Genomic DNA, 21,869 nt, shown 5'->3' with positions numbered 1-21,869 from the left:
AAGTCCTTCGGAACCATGGAGCGACGCGACTGCACGAATATTGTGTACCACAGGTTCCTATTCGTGTTGAATTTGCCTCTGCTAAAAAAAGGGTTCAAGATTTTAAGGGCAAATAATACTCGTCAAATAAAGAAAGAAGAAGTTCTGTTGAATATGCATCGAAAAATTTATATTTTCTATGTTATAAACAGTGTTTTATTCTGGTTGAAGCATAGTGCTTTCCTTGCTTCGAAAGCTCAGATTACCTTACCATTTCTATTTTTCCTGATTATAATATTAACACTAACACTACCAGGTGGGTCGAAGTGGATTATTCCTGATCTCTTCCTTTTGCAATTATTAGTGTGTTAACAGATATTTCTCTGAGGAATTATTAAAGAAATTGATTTAGCAATACGCGAACTGAATCGTAAATCAATTAAAGTTTCAATAGATTCACTCTTGGAGTTTCTATAAAAAAATGTCAAAAAGTCAATTTAACTGTTCGATAGTGCTAGTGTTAATTCTCTAATATACATATGTAATACGTGTGTATAGTGAACAAACAGATAATATTTTCAGAACGATCTTTTTCATACGAAAAAATCAATGGCTAAACAAGAAATTGTATATAACTATCGTTTATTATTTTCTTCTTCTACTTTTCTTTATTTTACACTTGAATAACATGAGATTGATTTTCTTTTATTACTTTCCGCCTGATAAAGCTTAGATTACCTGTGCCAGCTCTCCCAATTATAGAAAACGCTTGTTTTATTATTTTTATCTGTTTTAATTATTTGCGTTACACTATCAGAATATATTTATCCCAGACTTTCTTTAAGAACAGTACGATACTAAATCTTGAACATTTGCATGCGCGTGCCATTAATCTATGAAAACCTATTTCTATTTATAATAATTATAAGCTTTATTAGTCAAAAGTCATGCCAAAGGGATTAAAAAAATTGTTGGTTTTGTCACGAAAAAAGAAAAGGGAGAAGGTCCGGACTTAAACAGAACGCGGCAGGCCGACGCACTTTCCGCTTCGTTCTATTATTAACATCAAATTTCTTTATGCTAACCGGCTGCTCGTAGGCGGAATACAATAGTCACCAATATCGTTTTAACGTGAAGATCGCAGTTACACGTGGAAAATGTGTTGGGCACGGTGCAGCTGCTGCAGAAGGAAATTTAACCTCCATAAAGGTATGGAACATGTTGACTCCCACGATTTTTCTGTGCTACTTTAGTGTGCCAATTCTTTTTATAGAATTTTAAACATAGACAATAGAGATTAAATTAAAAAAAAAACGTAACCAAGCAAGTGTCACAAACCTCGTAATTCGTGCGTTAATTATAATAAAAATATGTTATATCGTAATAAAAGATTTAAACAAAATTTGTATTATATTGCAAATTTTCATTATACTAGACTGTACTCCAGTGATAATTTTAAAAACTTGTTCAAACAGCGGGGACGGTAGAATTAAATAAAAAAAGAGAGTGTGAAACAAGATAAACACGGAGTCTAATAGAAGCTGAAAGGAAATGATTGACGTAACGGTTGAGAGTATTATCGACAAGTCTAAACGAGAATCCGTAATCTTTGATCTGCTCTATTTCTATTACGTTGGTATCGAACTCCCAGTCAAGATATTATCATAGAAGTGACGCAGGTTACTCGATGCAGAAGAAACTTGAAATTGAGTTTGAACTACATGCAAACTTGCATCCAACGGTCTTGATACTACGGGATTAAAATTCAAGGTCAGTATCTCGATACAGGGAATAGAGCGTACAGAAACCGATTGACAAAAAGAAAGTCATCAATGAAGGAAGGTGGAAATATTTACCTAGACTGGCGTCGTAGGTGTTCATATACTCGCTGGTCATGAACTGCGAGACCAGGGCTGTTTTCCCGACTCCAGAATCCCCGAGCAACACAACACGGTATTTCGGGATTTCGTCGATTTCATCGCTTTCCGTGCTGTCTGCAGCGACGCCCTGTCCGCTACAGCAGGAACCGTCGAATGGCGACCTTTCGCCCGACACGTTACTGTTCCTATACAAAAAATTCGAAGGTGTACATTTTCATATCCTTACAGTGCAGTTCTTATGTTTTGACTGAGCTCCGTCAAGCTAAAAGTGCACAGGGACAAAGGGACTCTTCCAATCACGATGCTCGGGCCATCTTGGCTTTCGACGCATGATTATTATTGGTAGAAGTAACAAAGGACCGAAGCGAGACCGAATGCGATGAAGTGAGATGGAAGTACAATATTCTTACGATTAGTACCCGAAAATCGGGACTGTGATCGGGCACTAATCGTGCAGTGGTGTTGATTCGAAGTCGAGGTAAAGAAGGACAATGCGAATGAAAGAACGGGATGTCCAAACTTCGGAACGATCAAAAGAAACAGATGAATGAAAGAATATTAATGCAATGTGAAACTTTTTTATTTTTCACTTTTACCAATTGAATAGTAAGTTTTTTCTGACTAAAACGAGACCAAACACGATACATTTTCGAACATACGTACTTATTTAATAAATTACAGTAATCTATTTTCTTCTAGTAAATTGTGACTTAAAGTATGTTATGTTTAGTCTTCTTTTAATCAGAAGAATCTCACGTATGCGTTAGTAAAAATTTCATTTACAAAAAATCTCTCATAACACAGTTTTACAATTGCATTAATATTGTCTCGCCGATTGTCTGACCTATTGAACAGCGTACCATGTTACAACTGCTCCACGATCAGATTTCTCGGCTTGCCGAGGGCACTCGGTCAGTGGTGGGGATGACTGCAGATCGGATCGCGTAAATAATAATTGCGAGAATACTGTATGAAGAATTTTGTTTTCTATAGTTCCGTTTTACGCTGTCCCCTTCGGTCTCGCTTTCGTCCTGTGTTATTGCTGCTCAGCAATGATGACTACGCATCGAAAGCCGAGGCGGTCGAAACATCATGACTGCAAGGGTCTCCTTGTCTCCCTGAATTCTCGTTAAGAAGAATAACCGCCAACACTTCTCGACCGGAGAGTACATCTCACTTCATCGCATCCTGTTTCGCTTGTGTTCTTTGACTTGGCTAGTAACAAAGACGTGTCTAAACTAAGTCCGTCACTACTATTGGGCCGAGCGCCGCGAGTGGATGTTTCCCCTTGCCCCTCTTCACTTTTAAGCCATAGGCCTGTTTGGCTCACGTCAGTAACACACTGTACTATTAGCTTAGCGTAGCTCAGCCAAAACATGAGAAATGCACTGTGTGAGGATCAGCTTGTATTGTCCGTTGCTCGAAAGACGGCAGATGCAAGGAATGCGGGCTTGAGTGGCTAAAATGGAAGGAGCCCTGTCTGTTGCCTTATGCATTTTCGGCTCCAGCGTATGATTGGTCGAATGATCGCAGACATAGTGTCCGTCGCATCACTCGTAGCATACAAGGAAAGCCCTCTCTTGCACCTGTGCCGGCTCGCATGTCGTCTTTCGAGCAACGGACGGTATATGTAAAGAGAATCAATTGTTAAATTAAAATTATAATTAGAATACGAATTTTTATGCATTTATAGGACGTTAGAAAGTTGAAAATTGCACAAAATTTACACAACAGATAAAAAGATATAAAATATCGAAAGTGTAGTGCTGTTTATAATGTCTGCCGTGGGAAAGTGTTTTCTATCGCAATTCTATTTTTCTAATTATATTCGTATATGATTTAATTTGTATTTGAGTTAATGTTTGCATTTATCTTTCTTATGTGTTCTGTAACGTTATAATCATAAAACATGAAGTCTAAAGCGGTGATTAATTTGGAGTCTTAATAACAATTGTTTATGGATGACTCCTTCTTTCTTAGAATCTGACTCGGAAGGACTCAGAAAGACAGTTCTTGACTCGACGATGTATAAATATAGATAAGAATGTTACTGTGTTTATTTATGACTTCTATTTAAGTAAGGAAATTAAAACGGAGTTCTTGGAAAACAATATCTTGCAGAAAATAGTTCTTTGATTGTTGCGTGGAAAAGTTTCCTTTCTCAATTCGTTGAAGCACTTCGCTCTCTTCTTCTTTATTTTAGATCACTAGATCAAGAAATTATAAACAACGTGAAACGAATCACACATATATACACTCCATGCAATGTAATCCAACGAAACCCTCAAACTTTTTAAATATCGAAAATTCCCATTGTAATGTCCAAGTTACAAACTGATTTTTCAATAAAAAAAAAAAAAAATACTAAGGAATCATAAATCCATTTTCCATTCATATCCATAGAATATAAAAATGTATTTATTGCGAAACAATGCGCAGAAATTGCAGTACTCCGAACGCGTAAGAATTCTACAACGTGAACGACCATAGGGAAATATTCTATGAGCGCGGTCGACCCAGTGCATTTCGTAAACGCAATAAACCTGCAGTGCTATTCATTCATTAATCAACTTTCCAGCCACGCGCAACAGATTCTCAACGGAACAATGTCGCGTACCGGTGCAACAGGTCCAAATGGCGTCCGCTCCAACTTCCGGTGCCGCTGCACCATTTTCAATTGCGCGGGGCTACATTTAAACAACTTCGGAATTATTAACCATCCCGGGCACTTTCTACCCGCGGAGACCGAATCAGACTTCCATTCATTCATTCACGGAAAACCTACCGCGCAGGATTACTTAAGCATGTTACAGAAACTCGACTGTCGCTATTCGTCGATGCAATAACGGTGGAATGTTCCTGTTGTTCCGTTGCAATACTGCAAATTGTTTTGACACAAGAGAATGACTAGCTATTTCGGGACAACAGTTCTAATTTCACGCGTACAACATTTACAAGTTCGCGAGCTCGTAGCCATCCGTCAAGCGAATTTCGAATTTACTCGTCAATTCATAGTATCAGGTTGTCAACCAATTTCATGGGCTTAATCTGTCTTCATCAGTATTTATTACAGTTATACAATTAATATACAATGTTATGTCATATTATTCAGCAATTTTATGATAGCATATCGGTAGCAATTGCAGGATTTGCTACAAACAGACACCATGATTGGAACGTTTTTTGTTAAACATGTAATTTCACTTTTAAAAATGTGATCTTTCATATGGTACGAAAAGAAATTAGTTTCAGGTTATTGACACAAAATGAGCTACCAGAAAATGGAGCTACCTCGTCCTTGCAGCAAACCCTTCAATTGGCTACTTTCGAATCAAGACATGTGCATGGTTGCGTTTTTACATTCTAAAATTTGGATGAATATTTTTATGAAATCATGTAATGGCATGAAGAAATAATATTCATTTGCAGCATAATCTGAATTACATGGTCGATGAATTAGGTTTCTCAGTTTCCCAAGTTTCCAACACAACAATCCTTTTAAGCAATCGTTGACGAAATATATTGTTCCTAGGCCTTGTCTAAATACGATCAAGCTTAGGTTCATTTACAATGCGTCTATTTTCGACTAATTTTCAATGAATGATACCTCTTGTTTACCACTATGTGAATCCGGGCATAATAATTCGATGATTACCTTGGTGAAATGGGAAGCCAACTCTTGCATTCGGAAATAAGAAGAATATAGTGAAATATTTTTTATCGTGAATGTTTTATGATATTCCGCGGAGTAACATATGTCGCGAGGATCGAGGAACGGGGTCGTATTTCCATTTTAACCGCATCCTCTGAACCCGGCCATGGATTTCTCGTCTTTCCCAGTTGCTTTGAAATCGTGTGCCATCCTCGCAGGAACGAAAGCAATTCTGACTATAAATTGCTTACACTTCATTCAACTTATTTTTTTATATGTTTACATATTTAATAATAATGTGAATAGTAGCACTCTTGTATGTGCCATTATAATATTTTCAAGTAGGTTTTCTCGTCTAAAGTATCATTTTTTATGCATTTTTGCGATTTTCATTTAAATCGGGGAACTCTTCTGTTTTGATTTTCTGCATGCATATTTAATAGTATTTATACTATGTACTGTATTTTTTCAAGTAATGTTTTCTTTGAAAAACGGGTCTTACTTGCATGTATATTACCAGCTCGTCTGTTGCAGTCAAATAAGGTGCCATTTTCAATAGTATAAGTGGTGTGAACCTCGAGAAATAAAATATCTTCTTATTTATCAATCTTTTTTACAACTATTTCATTCTATCACGAAAGCTTCGTTGGTTATATTATCACGGGCATTCTAAACTGATCAAATATTTTTTTACGTGGTACAACATCATGTTTTTAATTAACTTTCTGTCAATATTCTTTATGGAAATATCACAATAATTCACGGAATAATGTTTTCCTGTAAATTCTTAACATTGGAGGACAATCACGCAGATCAACGCGTTCAAGTAGTTTAATATAAATTTGATTAAATTGTTCACATATACTTCGTTATGATGGAGATTTCCACTACCGTCATAAATAAAGAAAACTGCAGATCTCTTGCAGAGAGTGAAGCCAGTCAATTCGCAAGACTACGGTTCTCAATCGGACATGAACAATCATACATCACTTGTAAGTCTTCGCGCGACCCAATTGTACATTGTACATCGATCAAGCGTTCAACAGTTGCGAAACAATCAAGGAGACGTCAGCTATTCGTCAAATGAGTCGCAACCAAATCTCGTGTATTGAAATCATCCTTTAAAAGCATTCAATAGTTGACAACAAACTCTTTCGAAGAATTCGAAATCAACGATGTTTGCGCAACAATTTCGTACAAGTTCCTTTGAAAATATTCACAAATAAATATTTATTTTTTGGGTCTAATTCTCTCTCTCGCAAACATTTACAAACATTTCATAAATAATATACGACAATCTGCTTTAGCTTTTTTCTATATAATTTTCAGGCATATTTAAAGAATAAATTATGTAGATACAACAATAATATCTCAACTAACGAAACAATCAACGAAAATAATCACAACTCGCATAATATTTCTAGATAGAATAGAGTATTACTATTTTTTCTGTAATTTTACTGTCTTTAATTTCACGTCAAGTATGCTTATACAATCGTCAAGGTTCGAAGCAACAGCCATTCAACGGGTTAAGATTATAGGGGGAATTTCTTCACAGAGGAAGCATTTAATAAGGTGACTGCAATTAATCTCGTTTCTTGCGATTTATTTCATAGCCGGGCATATCAAAGCTACTTTATCGTTAATAATTTGATAGAGACAGAAGGAATTATATATTCCTCATTACCCTACATTTACTCCGAAGTTCATAATACCATTACTTTCTGATTTCTATTATAATACTATAAACTTTCACAATAGACATTAACTGTACTTTACACTTATTCGCTACAAAGTAATATATCGTAAGTTCAACTTATTATAAAGAAAGAAATTAACGTAGTCTTCTACACATTAATCCTTTCAGTACCGAACAACGATATATCGTTGTGAATACAATGGCGTCGTACTCTGTCTCAAAATAAATTTATAAAACATTATACAATGAGGCTCCCTTAAATTCAGAAGAAATAGGAGGAAACTATTTCCTATCAGGAATTGACTCAAGCACAGTCTGGCAAAGACAAAGAATCGATATAATGAATGGAAGCAGGATAGACAACGAGCGCCGAAAATCAAGGGTCGAAACGCTGGACTTCAAAGTGATGCTGCAAGCGTTAAATCAAACATGTAACAAAGAAAATTTCAATTGCAATAATTTTACAGTTACCTTCTTAAATATAACGCCAGTAAGTTTCTGAGATTGTTCTGATTGAAATAAGTCCAAACACGATGGAAATCGGTCTAGTTTTGCCAACTTAATCTAATTAAAGAAATAAAGGTTCGTTTCCCCTAAATCGATAAAATTAAACCGATTTATATCGCGTTCGAACTCATTTCAATTAAATAAATTCCAGCAATCCATTTGTCCTACATTTGAGAAAGTAACGTTAAATTTATTGCAATTGAAATTTTCTTCGTTGTATCAGTATATTTGATACGTAGAGTGTCACTTTGAAGTCCCGTGCATTTACCCTTAATACTCGATGGACTACGTCTATCCCGTTTCTGTCCATTGTATTAATTTTCTGTTCCTGTCTACTGAGATCACGTCATACTGGCCTCAAGACAGTAAGTGGGGGAAGAATAGGGCTGCTGTTGTAGAATTTAGCCGAGCAGATTTCTGTGGAGTAAGCGAGCCTCACTGTAAATGGTTGAATCCATCTTCAGATGTCCTATGTAAAATGTTACAGGAATTGAAAAAATTGTTTATGTGTTTAACCCTTTGCACTCGGAAGTTTTTACTACAAATATTTTAACACTTCCGATGAGATAAAGGCAATATTTTTTGAACTAATTCGAAGACACATCACACCTACATTGAGGAACAAAACTATTTTATTTCAATGTTTCATATATTGATGCATTATACAAAGTTTAATATTAAATATCAAATTTTATAGTTTTATTGTATGAAATCAAGTGGTGAGTCACTCCTCGAGTGCGAAGTAAAGAAATTCGGCACGGGGGATTTACTCAAGACCATAACCACAGGTTAATTTTGTTACAAATAATTGAAAATGCAGTATTTATGCTTTATACTACGTGTCCTACATCAAACTATGACCAAAAGATAATTCTTCTTATTTGCAAATACTGTTTATAAAAGGAAACTGATTTCCATTTTTCCTACTAAGTTTTAGTAAATATTATTAGAACGATTTTCAACAAACGTTGCAATACAATCGGCACTAATTAATTCCCCCTTTATTTCGTAACATGTTCCTTTCTAAATTCTGTAAATATCATTCTTAGGTTTTCTTTATAATTATTTTCTCAAATCTTATTAAACTATATCAAGTTGATTCGATATTCTTCGCATAGGTACAGTTCTTTCAGTCGGCGGTAAAAGGGTTAATAGGGAATATTAATCGGAATTTATATTATGAATTAAAAAATTCCCTCTGAAGACTTCAAGCTTTTTATAAAAATGGTATGAGTACACTCCGAACGTTTCGCTGAGAGACTGAAAGGTGAATGACTTTACTATTAAAATTCAATTCAATGAAATATCAAGTGCCATGAAGAAATTAGATGTTCATCGATCTATTTACAAAGTCTTCCGATCGCAGCAAGATAAGAAAAGAACTGAGTGGTTTGCGAGCTAATGAGTCAGAGCCAAATCGAATTTTCCTGGTCGAGCGACATGAACGCCGAGGCAGTCGTTCGCGGTGTCTGTGCAATCAGTTTTCTCGATTGAATTTCCAAATCAGCGGCACATTTCACGAAACATTGCGTAAATCCTACTCCAAGGTACGGAAAGCAACGGATTGTGACTCGTTTTGTATATATCAGGTCGTAAAATATGAAATATCGAACTTTTTGTCAGTCGCACATTGATCGTACAAATAATCAATTAAATATTTATCATTTTAATTGGTACTTCACCCGATTTCGGTCGTCATTTTTTACATAAATTTAAAATTTAATTTTCTTGGTGGCTCATTGAACGAATCAAATTTTGTTGAATGTATGAGAGAGGAATCGTTATGAAGAATTATGATTTTTTAGTTTCTGTTTAATAGAAAAAAACGTTTCGACTGTATGGGAGTTTAGGTAAGTGTTTCTCTGACAGTGAATACGTTAAAAGTTATGTCTTCTTATATTCATTTATGCAAAAGTTTGTTTACAATGCAAAGTTCAAAATTCTCATCAACAGAAATGTTTGTTGGAATTATGTACTTTTCAAACTCATATATGCTTTATTGCAAAACATGTCCATACAGCAAAAATGTAATTTTACATAAAAAGGAACAAAATCGGTCTCACAAGCTAGATGATCTAAATCATCTCAAAAGTATTACAAAATGCAAAGAAGGCCCAACCAAATATTAGTTATTAATACATTAATTGTATTTTTAGTATAACTTGTATAGGTAAGAATACTCTTATAAGACCAATTTTGTTTCTGTCTACGTAAAATTCCCTCTTTGTTATATTGACACGTTGTTTTGCAATAAAGTTTATATAAGTTTAAAAGCTTCGCAATTCCAACATATATTCCTATTGACAAAAACTTTGAAATTTGCACTGTAAGCAAATATCAATTTTTCAAAATCAGCAATTCGGGAGGAAAATAAATACTCTTGGGATTCACTGTACGCGATCACGTGAAACTTATGTTGCACAAAAAATACCGTCCAGATATGTGATAAGATGAATCAAGTTTTCTAGCGAGCATATTGCCCAGTACACTCGACAGGGTGATAAAAGAAAAGGGGTTGAAGCGGCAGAAAGAAGGCCGGACCGCGTCCTGCGTATTTTCCTGAGCTCAATGAGACGACTTCGACACCGATCGACACGCATTCGGCTTATCGATCGTCGAACTAAACGAATTTACGCGCGCACCATGTCGGACACAAAGCGGACGCGTGGAAAGGAGCGAGAGGCGCGGGATTAAGCCCGGCCCCGCTGGAAAATCAACGTAAGCCGGTGAGTGGTTTGACGCGATCAAACGCGAGTCTGAGCGTGAAACTGGAAGAGCCTTTTTCCACCCTCTGAGGAGGCGGTTTACGACATCTGGTATGCGTAGGCTCGAGTTCTATAGTTCGGAGACTCCGAAGTTCCCGCGAGCAGTTCGAGGACAACAACTAACAGAACCCTTTCGTTGAACTTTACTCTTTCCATTGCTTTCAATGCGAGAGCTACGTGTTAAATTCATTGTTCCGTTACATGTACGATAGCATTTCTCTCTGTTTAACACTAGAACTATAGAACTATAGAAAAATAAAATATTGCTACAATTTCTTCTTCTTTCCTTCGTATTGCCAGCTGTATGCTTATTTGATATAATCCTTTCATTTGAAAATTCAGTTGACAATGTAGAGGATTATGGAGGAAAAAACAAGTCGAACGGAAATTCTACATCAGAACTTATTTTTTCCAATTCATAAACTTGCAACATAGTTATTTGATACAGCTCATCAACTAAATGTAAATTGAACTATAGCGACTCATAAACCACAAGCTCTGCCTCTGTGAAAAAGAAGATTACAAGATTAACATTAGAGTTACAGTACCAGTCAAAGTGATTGGTTTCGGTTTCTTTTGTGTCGCAATTATTGATATCTTCGAAGCATTGAATATCCGAAATGATTTTGAAAATAAATAGTTTCGATTGAATACTATAAGGAATGTGTGAACAAACTGATAAATAATCCATTGCTACAATTTTTATGGGGATTACATACCAATCGTATTAAATGCTTGGTAGTTCTACATACTGTTAAAGGCACGTGGAAGTATTCGAATGGTAGTATGCATATTCGCAACTGAAATTGATATAAATTGTATAACGTGTACGGAGACGAATGATTAAATGATTTTATTGTGCGATTTATTTCATTAAATTTACACGTTCATTGCCACAAACGGACGATTACAGACGGTAACGAATAATATCGCACTGATGTTTACTCATGTTCACGATATGCTTTTATATAGTGTATATTTGTTTTGCATTTTCTTTAAACCTTTTGTCGGATGGTATACATAAGTACTAGAAATATTTTAAATGACCGGAAAGTTAGAAAACGCATTAAAGATAAAAGAAAATTGTACCACACTGGGTTCTTTGTTTATGGCGAACAGCTTAAGTGCTAATTATTATTATTAGTAATTATCTTATTTCTTTCACTGGAAGGCTTCGACTTCATTTGAAAGCAGCTATTCTTGGCCCGCTCTTTTATTTAGGGGAAACAATACATATTCAGGGATGAAAGGGTTAATGTTAAAAAGAGACAGATTGCATCATTTCTCATTACTGGTAATTAATTAATTCTGAAGGTTCGGCAGCATTCTCGATCTGTATGGAAAGTATAAAATACACAATTAATTAGTATTTAACGAAACCTATTTTTCTATATTTCAACGGTTCAGGAACATTTTCGACTTTTATAGAAAGCATACGATAATATTTCGAAAAATAATTCTTACAAATGTAGCAACAGTTTTTATCTTATTTTTTAAATAACTGTAGTTTTTTCATTTGCCTTTACCACTATTTCTATTTATTTTTCGCTTCATTTCTAACTTCACTGTAGCAATTTTACGATAATTCTTGTTATATTTTTTATGAGAACATACTATATATTCTACGAATGTATTAAATCGAAATTTATAAGACTTCAAACATTGAAAATTGATTTATTTTTAGTTGCTTATATATACACAAAACAATATTAAAAAATACTAATTTGATACATATTGAATTTGTAATAAATATTCTGCTTTATGGAATAGTGCTCAACGAATATTGCATACAGAATTCACGACGTAACATTGTTCATCAAAGTTTGTCAAAATATTACGCCTCTGATATTGACAAATCAAACATTTCATACAAATACAGCGCCACGAGTGCCACCCCGTTTTTTATTAACTCCCGAAAAATGTCCGATCGATCGATCAAAGCTCTCGACACGATAACATAATAAATAACGCAACCTATGTTTCACAGAAATGCAATTTCATGGTGGAACGAATTCAAAAATAGCCTTCCCGATCAAAGAACCGACGAATAATTATTGACGGTCCTGATGAAAAGCGAACGATGATGAAATGCATTTTACGCGAACGGTTGCGATCATGCGGAGGATTAAACGGGAGGATTTTATCTCTGCCCGTGGTAATATTGAGAATGTTAATGACTCGGTTGAATGAAATAAATATATTTACTCAGGCAAGGTAACCAATTAATCAATCTTACACGTTAATTTGCGGTATAGCGAAAAATTAAATTTATCGAAACTATAATATCAAACTGCAGCATTATTTATTGATCGCGTTGATTACGATGATCAATATTTTCAACGTTATTTATATTAAATGTCACCTAAATTTTTACTTTGCTTACTTTACTTCTCTTTATTTTGTAAGATATTAACTTGGGCGTACAAAAAGTTGTTCTCAAGAATAATTAATAAATTATTTATATTTAATAAAACTGAAATATTATGTGTATAGTTTGATATGAAGGAAAAAATATTTTTACGGACACGTCGAAATCTCAGCCGGCCTTACGTGCCAATGGTTGAGCTAATCTAAACTTTTTTAAAACTCTAAGCGATGCATGTACATCTTTTTCGGGGGCGTCGACGATTACAAGAAAAATGGTTTCTTGTTTATGGTATTACCTAATGACGTTATGCATCAGCATCGCTATATTCCTGACCTGTGATGCAGCGGCCAAAGTACTAGCAGACCCAGCCTAATTGACATTATGGTGCATCAATAGGCGAAAATCGCCTCTCCACATGTACGGTTGGGTTTTGTATCGGCCGTACATATATAATCAGTTAATAAAAAGAAAAATCTACAATCTATTAATTTTCGAACCTTTATATCCGAATAGATTCTTACATAATTTTTTTCAAACTCTCAAACTGTTTAGTATATAACGTCTGAGGTCGATAGCAACCGTTGACAAAGCCGTTCCCTAAGAGTTGCGTTAGCGGCTCGTACGCCGCGTTTGCGATAATTAAAAAATAACCACAATTCTCGGTGGCAAAGGTTTGCCCGTCCTATCGACCAAAATCAAAAAGGAATACAATTCTCGGTGACAACGGCGTAGTCGTCCAATCGTCCAAAATAAGAAGACGCCCTCAATTCAAACGCGTCAACTATTTTCTCTGTTTCAACGACCGAGGGTGAGATCGTTGGAACCATGCGATCTACCTCCGAAGCGAACAGTCGATTTTTACAAATTTTCGTGACAGCGTTACACTTAGCAAGATTTATGACTGTGTTGCACTTCGAATTAGCACTTTAATTGTAAAATAAAATTTGGATTTTTAACCAACGCCGAACACAAACGTTACGAAATAAATTCCAAAAATAAAAAGAAATATTCATGTGTCGATAAAAGAACGAAATAGTAAAAATAATAATAATACAACTCCTAATTCTTCATACCTATGACAAACAGTTCACAAGTAATTGAAAGTGCTAAACTTGGATGATTCAGCCGGTATAAAATATATAGTTCCTTCTTACGTTACGAAACAATCCTTTGCTTCGTAGTGAAACGACCCAGTTACCCAAAAATTCTTAATCCCGGCCCACGCGAGTTGCAATATCATGGTACACGAATAGGCATTATTGAGTCGATTAGGCATCCGGCGCTTACCTAGATGAATCATCTGGGAAAGACGTGGGACGTTGATGGCAACTGGCGCATCCCCTTTCGAGATATCGTAAGCACTGTTACTTTACAAACATATTCGGCAAAGGATTTAACAGTTGAGCCACCCGATCGATTGCGGTCGTCGTCCCGGGATTAACTTTGAAAAGACTTGGTCTGGAGAGGAGGATGTAGGCTTCTCACACTCCTCTTATCAAAAATATGAAATACATTATTTCCCTCGTTTTTTAAAATTTTATAAAACACTTCACTGTTACTTACACTTTCAAGAATATTACTGAATGAACGATTTTAACCCATTCTCCTATAATATCGAACCAGACTCGTGACGATAATTTTTAACCGAATTCGACAAACCTAAATGTTATTTATTTATTGTTCAAATAAATGAAACATTGTGTATTATTAAACTTTTACCTTTAGAGTAAACGTAGACACAAAATAAACAGCAAATTCTTTCCTTTTTCTACTAAATTAGTAACGATAAAGTAGTTTCATCAAACACAGTTGTGAAAGAAATTATAGAACAGCAGGCAAATTTGTCAAAGGTATTCAATATGTAACATATAAATAGATGTATCGTTTGAAAAGTATGAAAACGCAGTATAGAAAACTCAAGTAATTATATCCAAACTGAAACAATTTCATCTGAAATGCAAAATATGCGAATGTAATCAAATGCGTCAAAATAATAAATAATACAAAGAATACAAAATTAAAAAGTTAATGTACATGAATATTTCTTTACGTCATTCTTTTTTCATAGGGAAAGGTGTACCCATGCTTGAAATATTCATATTTAAAATATATTTTTCAGTCAGAAATATAACAAACTCAGGTGGCATAAGTCTCCCACCCCTTAATGCTTCACGCAATGGCTCGACAATTAGACTTTCTAGGGCTAATCTGAGAGCCAGTTCCTCTGGTTTTCTCTCGTCCCGTCGTAACAGGGACGCGTCGCTTTCCGGCCAAGAACAATGCTCTTGCATTCCTGTTCGGCTTGGCACGTGCGTGAACCAACCACGAAGATGGCGCTGAAGGTGGCGGGGTTATATATAAATGGGGATCCCAGCGAGAAAACGAAAAATCGGTGCAAATATTTACACCCGTCTATTTGGAGAGACGGCGGAACGCATCGTTCGGTCGGCCCCATCTCCTCCGGATACGACGTAATAATTCGCGTAATAACTCCGGGGATGACAAGAGAGATTTCCTATGATCCCTCGAAATCGTTTAAATCAACGATGCGCTCGCCGAACGAACGGATACCTTCACAGATGAAACTTTCTGCTGATTTTGCTACTCTTCTAATTCATTTCTCCTTTTATTAACTCCTTGCCCTATGATTTTTTTTAACTACGATCGATATAACCACTTTGTCATTAATAATTTATTGCAACGAGAGAAAAATTCTCGGCATACTTTGTGTCTATCTTTGCTTTCAAGTTCAAAAGAATTTAGTAATATTTATGTTTGTTAAATTCTGTTTGAAATTTTCACCATGAGTCGGACACGTTATTTTAAGACAAGGGGTTAAAATATGGAAATACGAGGGTGAGACGAAAAGTTTCTGGCCTGACAAAGAAAATAGACAAATTATCGTATAACTTTATTCCTCTACGAAATCTCCTTGTAAGCATATGTACTTGCGCCATGGATGCTCCTGTGCTTGGATCTCGTCTGTAAAATCTATAGTGTTTTGATCCCTTGACGCTACTACAGATTGAATGATACAGATTACAAACTGATTGAAAGCGCGATGAAAATTTATTTCTTCACACGACTCGACGTTTGTTCGTGCGATGTATTCATTTATCACTTCTGCTGGTGACAGTGTTCCACGATTTCTGCTGGCGGCAGTATTTCATCGTTCTGTGATCTGCTAGATTTCCAGGTTTTTTAAATACTGCATGGAGTATGTAAAAATTCAAGCTGGTGATGGAGTACGAATGTTTAACTCTTCACGGTACCGTGATAAAATCATAACTTGATGATATATTATCGTTTTAGAATTTCATCAGACAAAAATGTGGATTTTAGGTGGAAAATATACGAATGAAAGACTCCAATTTTTCTAGGTATATAAAAATTGTTGGATTAAGATTACATATCTATATCTTTTCTCTTTCATCAATAATACTAATTACCTAATAAAAAGCCAGCATATAATAACTCTGACTATACAATAAAATATCTTCGATCCACGATATTACTAGAGGGATATAAAACAGTCAAAAAGATCAATAAAACATTACAATTTGTTTGGGAGGAGGGCAGAGAAGGCAATGTAATAGAGAATAATATCTAATACACCTGCTAAAAGCAATAAACAGGGAACTACATTGTCCTTTCTCTCTTCTCTTTCATAAGTCATAACTAGTAGGAGTAATCCCATACTTCCGAACAGTAATCCATACAAAATTGTAAGATTTTAGTCTTCATTTTTACCAAGATGTAGTAGACCCTACTGTCATCTCGTTCCCTAAAAAAGTTGGGTACTGGAGGTCTATTTAAAGAATCTCGTTAATCGCCCTCCTCACGGGCGAACGTAAATTTATAGTGGCCCTTTCGTAAAAGGTTGATGAGGAGCTAGAGCCGAGACCACGAAAACCTTTCACGAGGCCCGAGAAAGCGGCCTCCCTGCGTGAAACTTATTTTCCTCGACACGTCCCCTACGGGGTCGCTTTCGTCTGCCTAACTATTAACAATAAGAACCGCAGGCGAAGCCGTGATTCTTTTTTGGAACAGTTCTCGCCATGGCATCACGGGGGAGCATAGAGAAATCGCCGCACAGTGTGAGATTTTAGCTGTCTAACTTTACTTTATTCCAAGATCAAATGTCTATATCGAGCTGAAGGCTGATTATTTGTAACTAGTTAACCCCCTGCCTTATGATTTTCTTTATAACTGGTTTCATGAAAGATATGTTATTTTTAATAATGTGACGTAAGAAAAAAGTAATAGTGTAATTTAATAAATTCATTTTGAAATTTTTGTCATGAGTTTAATTCGATATTATGAAGTAAGATGTCCAGTTCTTATTTCTGATAAATATATTTTTCTCGAATTTCTTTGTGGTCGTATTTATTTAAATGCCAATTGTGGTAAAAACGGTTGGTTTTTCAAAAGCTCATAACTACTATTTGAATTTATATTTACAATTTTCGTTTGTTATGTAGTGAACTTCTGTGACTAAGATAAACTATTATTAAAGCACATGTTCATGCTTTATTTTAAACAATTCAGTTGTTTTTAAAATTCGTTTTAATCTATATTATATATGGTTATAATGAATTACTGTTCAAGGTAATTAGTGTATACGATATTGTTGCACGTACTTGAACATTTGAAATAAATGTTTATTGCGATTATAGTATTTTGTTTGATTTCGATGGAAAACATTGTTTACACGTGCATCTAGGCATCAAAACGAATTCAATAAATGCCTATTGGATTCGTGCAACTATTTGACTGAAATGTAATGGAAACGTTATTGAAAACCTGTGTAAATACGAATATCTTCGTTCATGAAAAATTGAAAATATGCGTTTCCAGCAACACAATGAATTTCTTTGGTGTTACACAACATACAGTTGAAAAAGTAAAATTGCTATAAAATTCGCACGTTTAAATCACACGACAAACATTCTATGTAAACAATCGTTTTATTTCAACATGCATCTTAATTCGTCAGATCCAATAACATCAAGCACAGAATCTTTTTCACTTAATCCTTACAATTAAAAAAGACGAATATATTTAATTATTGAACGAACCGAAACCAGCATTTATTAAATGTTGAACCTTAACATTTTCTTGTTGACATTCATCGGAGATTTTTATATAATTTTTCAGTAATTTTCTATTCAACAAATGTGAATCATTAAAAAAAAAACTTTTCATCAAAATCAGTCTTTAACGTCCTTAATGACCATAATGTTCTAGAAGAGAAGTTAATTAATTGCTCACAAAATAAATCCATTTATCATCAAACCCACAATTAATTTATCCAAAATTAAATATGGCGAATAATCATTTTATGTTATTTCACGAATCATGTTCCAAAAAATCACGTTCCGATTAAGTTCAGTTTCTTGGAAACTATCAATTCCCTTGTATACTATTAGTCACTAATCGTCAATCACTCAAACTGTCTTAATAAAATCATACTACGAGCCAGAATGTAGAAGAAAAAACAGGTGTCGAAAGCGTAACGTTGAAACAACGTTGATGCGACGCATGGACTGGATTATTGGCATATATGTAAGTATGTACCTAGCTACCTATGCACGCTTGTCAGCATCGCTCCTGAAACGTTTTCATGCCCGCGAGGATCTTGCTTCGACAATTCCAATTTCCCGACGAAATTTATGCGATGAAAATCACCTTGAGCGAGCTCTTTACGCGGTATAAAAATAGCCCAGCCTTAGTCATCATTTTGTTACAACAAATATAAATAAAATCACTATTCTCGCAGTGGCTGGTATATGTCTGGCAGATACTGTGTCACTGTTGAGCGTCATCCTGCACCAATTATTACAAATCCCCATCGATGTTTCCGTGAATTTAATTAGAACCTGTTCGACACCACTCGACATGTGGCAAGTCAGTTCAATATTTATCGCACGGAAAATAGTTGGACCTTGGACGGTGTCCACGAAAATTCGCTGAGATTCACGTGAATCACTGATTATTAGTCACCCACACTCGGAAAACGCTGTTTGATCGATGGTTGAGTCACTTTCCAGCCCGGAAAATCAGCTAATTAAATTTAGTACAAACGATGAGTTTAGTGGTAGGTGTGGTTTCGATGCATCGCGAAACAATAGTGCACGTTTACCACGCGCATCGATGTATGCATTGAAAAAATGCTCTTAAATAGTGAAGTTCGATAGCTTATGACTGTATGGCGATGAATCTATATAATTAATGAATTTCCAACCACTTAAAATTATAATATGTATAATTATAACTAAACTGTGGATTTATATGCATTTATGGAAAATTTCGAAGTGCAACATGATACAAAAGAAATACATAAAATACCCAAACTCTAGTCTGCCTTATAACATCTATTAAGAAAAACCATTTTCTATTGTAACTTCACTTTTCTAGTCACGCCCCTAGAAACTTCAATGTACACAAAAACCCATATTCCAACTGTAATATACGTTAATTAACGAACCAAACGCAAACAAATCTTCTTCACTAGCTTCACAATTATAAAAATCCAAACCAAACGCGTTAACCCCTTCTATAATATCGTCAGGCTTGTGACGATAATTATCAACTGTATTCGACGAGTCTAAATGTTATTCATTTGCTTTTTATATCAATAAAATATTACTGGTCTATTATCAATCTTCAGAGTAAACATAGACACAGAGCAAGCATCAAATTCTTTTCTTTTTCCACTAATTTATTAACAATAAAGTAATTCTATTATGCACAGTTGCGAAAGAAATAATAGAACAAGGGGTTAAGAGAAGCCGAACGAGTCTGGCAGAACGTCAGCTCCAAGCTTTTTTCCTATGAACGTCGGCCGAGTAGACAAGTGGCGCGAATGAATGCCAGAGCGTAAATCGTTCAGCCGAAAATCGAGCATATTTTACGAGCGCAAGGTGAACACGCAAGGCTCTCGGATCACCTTCGCCGTGATTTTTCTCATTGAAATTCTCCGAAAACGAGCCGCGTCGGAGCAAGGAAAATAACAGTACTCGAATGGTTAATTGTGAAATTTGAGTCGGCAAACTGTTCCGAATGGTTCAATGCATTTGAAACTCAAGATCCGCGTGGTCCCGCGCTTTCCTTTTTAATTCACCTCCCCCGCTTCCTGGAATCCTTTCATCTTGCCCTGTAACGAGCACAGACAAATTTTCGTCGGGATTCACATATTGCACATTCACTCGCTGTTGCATTTTCTCGGATGCATTGTTTCCCGATTGAAATTGATTCGTACTCCGATTCCTGCAGCTATGGGACCGGGTTTAACCAGTTACCATATTGAATATCGCACGGTTTTATGCTGCCGAATATGCGAAATGAAAAAAATACAATATTAAATTATTTCATTGGATTGCGATGTTATTATTACAGATTTGTCTTACTGAATGTCATCGCATTAGGTAGTGTTATTTACAATACAAGAATGTTTTCAAATAATCATCATTTAATTGAGGCAACTACAGATTGATATGATTGTCATCTTAAAGCTCGAACTGATACTTCTTTCAACTATGAATTATTTATTTTTTCAGATAAATATGTAATTCTTCTTTGTTTTGCTGTGGGTTTTATTGAAATATATCTTAGGCGCATTCGTTCTGTGTTTTACGAGCATACAATAAAATTGTTTGATTTTATTATGCGCAAAATGAGCTAATGAGCTATGTGAGCTATGAGATAAAGTGTTACATTCCCAATAGAACTTTGTTTCAGAGCTTTTTGCAAATGGGACAGAATTAAGGATAAAGGAGACAGCGTGTGTGACAGCTGAGAATGGAAAAGGCTTATTTGACAAGTACATTCAATTTATTTTATGTATATAGTTAGTTTTATGTTTATAGTAGTAAATTCGTGTTCTTGAAATGGCATTTTGTTAGATAAAAGATTAACCACACGTAGCTTTCAAACGTCATATATCTAAACAAAGCAGTTTTATTATTACAGATATTTAATGATAATAAAATGGGAAATTATACAGTCGTGGGTAGCGCGAAATTTAGAACAATTAGAACAAAATATGAAATTTTACTACATTATTCTTGATTTCGATCATGGATTTTCTACATTCGAGTATGTTAATAATTTTATATAGAATATATTATTTCGAAATAAAGAATATGTGAAAAATTTTAACGTTAACGAGTCCTATAAATTCAGAGCAATAAATGTACTCGACTGAAAAAATTGTGCAGAAATATGTAAAAGTCATTTTCATTAATTTTACCAGTCTAACAGACGAATAAAGGAAATAATTCAAACAAAAATTCATAATAGTTACACTTCACTATTAACTATTCCTATGTTACTAATATTATACATTTTTATTCAAACCACTTCTTATTAGTAAATCACAGGACCAAACTAAATAAACTTTACGTTATTGTGTCTGTTTCTGCTGAACATTCATTAATTTCATTGCCGTAGACAACTGATTGTATTCCATCCGTCGGTTGTAAGAATTATCTATAATAATTTTCTTATTGTACGAATACTTTTTGTTCACCACTGCTGCTCTACTCGAAGAAGTCAATCTTCTTGATACGCTGGCTATTCCTACGCTATAAAAAGCTGCCCTTAGAAGAGAAACGGAAAGTTCCTGTTAAGCCAAAGACATTTGATCAAGAGTTCGCTTCTTCGTCCATCCCAGTCCATTTAACTGCACCGAATGAACGCCGATCCTAATTCCCTGGGAGATGAGATCCTCTTCCCGAGTCTCCCTCTCCGGAGAGTTCTCTTCATTGAAGTCGAGTTACTCACTCCGAGTTCGGATCATCCTTTTATTCGACACGCTAACATATGGGTCGATGTATATCACATCACAGTAAGCATATTATCGGCTACCGTTCTCATAGGAAAAGAATCCTCCATGTCTGTAAAACTCGAGGAAGTATAGACTCGAATGACGTTATTCTACGGCGATTGTTATCCGAGGAAACAGCTTCTGTTTATATTTGACGATGAATCACGGTACGAAGACGTTGTTGAGCTAGAC

At 35.2% G+C, this 21,869-nt stretch overlaps 1 protein-coding gene across 2 annotated transcripts in view; it reads right to left on the bottom strand.

Moving 5' to 3' along the window:
• Window positions 1–21,869, bottom strand: part of LOC116431292 (uncharacterized) — a 76,783-nt gene that overhangs the window by 14,903 nt on the left and 40,011 nt on the right. For both annotated transcript variants that reach the window (XM_076371050.1, XM_031986469.2), the window contains exon 4: window positions 1,836–2,044. In XM_076371050.1, coding sequence (XP_076227165.1) covers window positions 1,836–2,044 — 209 coding nt within the window. The remainder of the gene's footprint in view (window positions 1–1,835; window positions 2,045–21,869) is intronic.

Source organism: Nomia melanderi, chromosome 9 (assembly GCF_051020985.1).
Source record: "Nomia melanderi isolate GNS246 chromosome 9, iyNomMela1, whole genome shotgun sequence".
NCBI classification, from domain to species: Eukaryota; Metazoa; Arthropoda; class Insecta; order Hymenoptera; family Halictidae; genus Nomia; species Nomia melanderi.
This window is presented reverse-complemented; position numbering and strand designations above follow the sequence as displayed.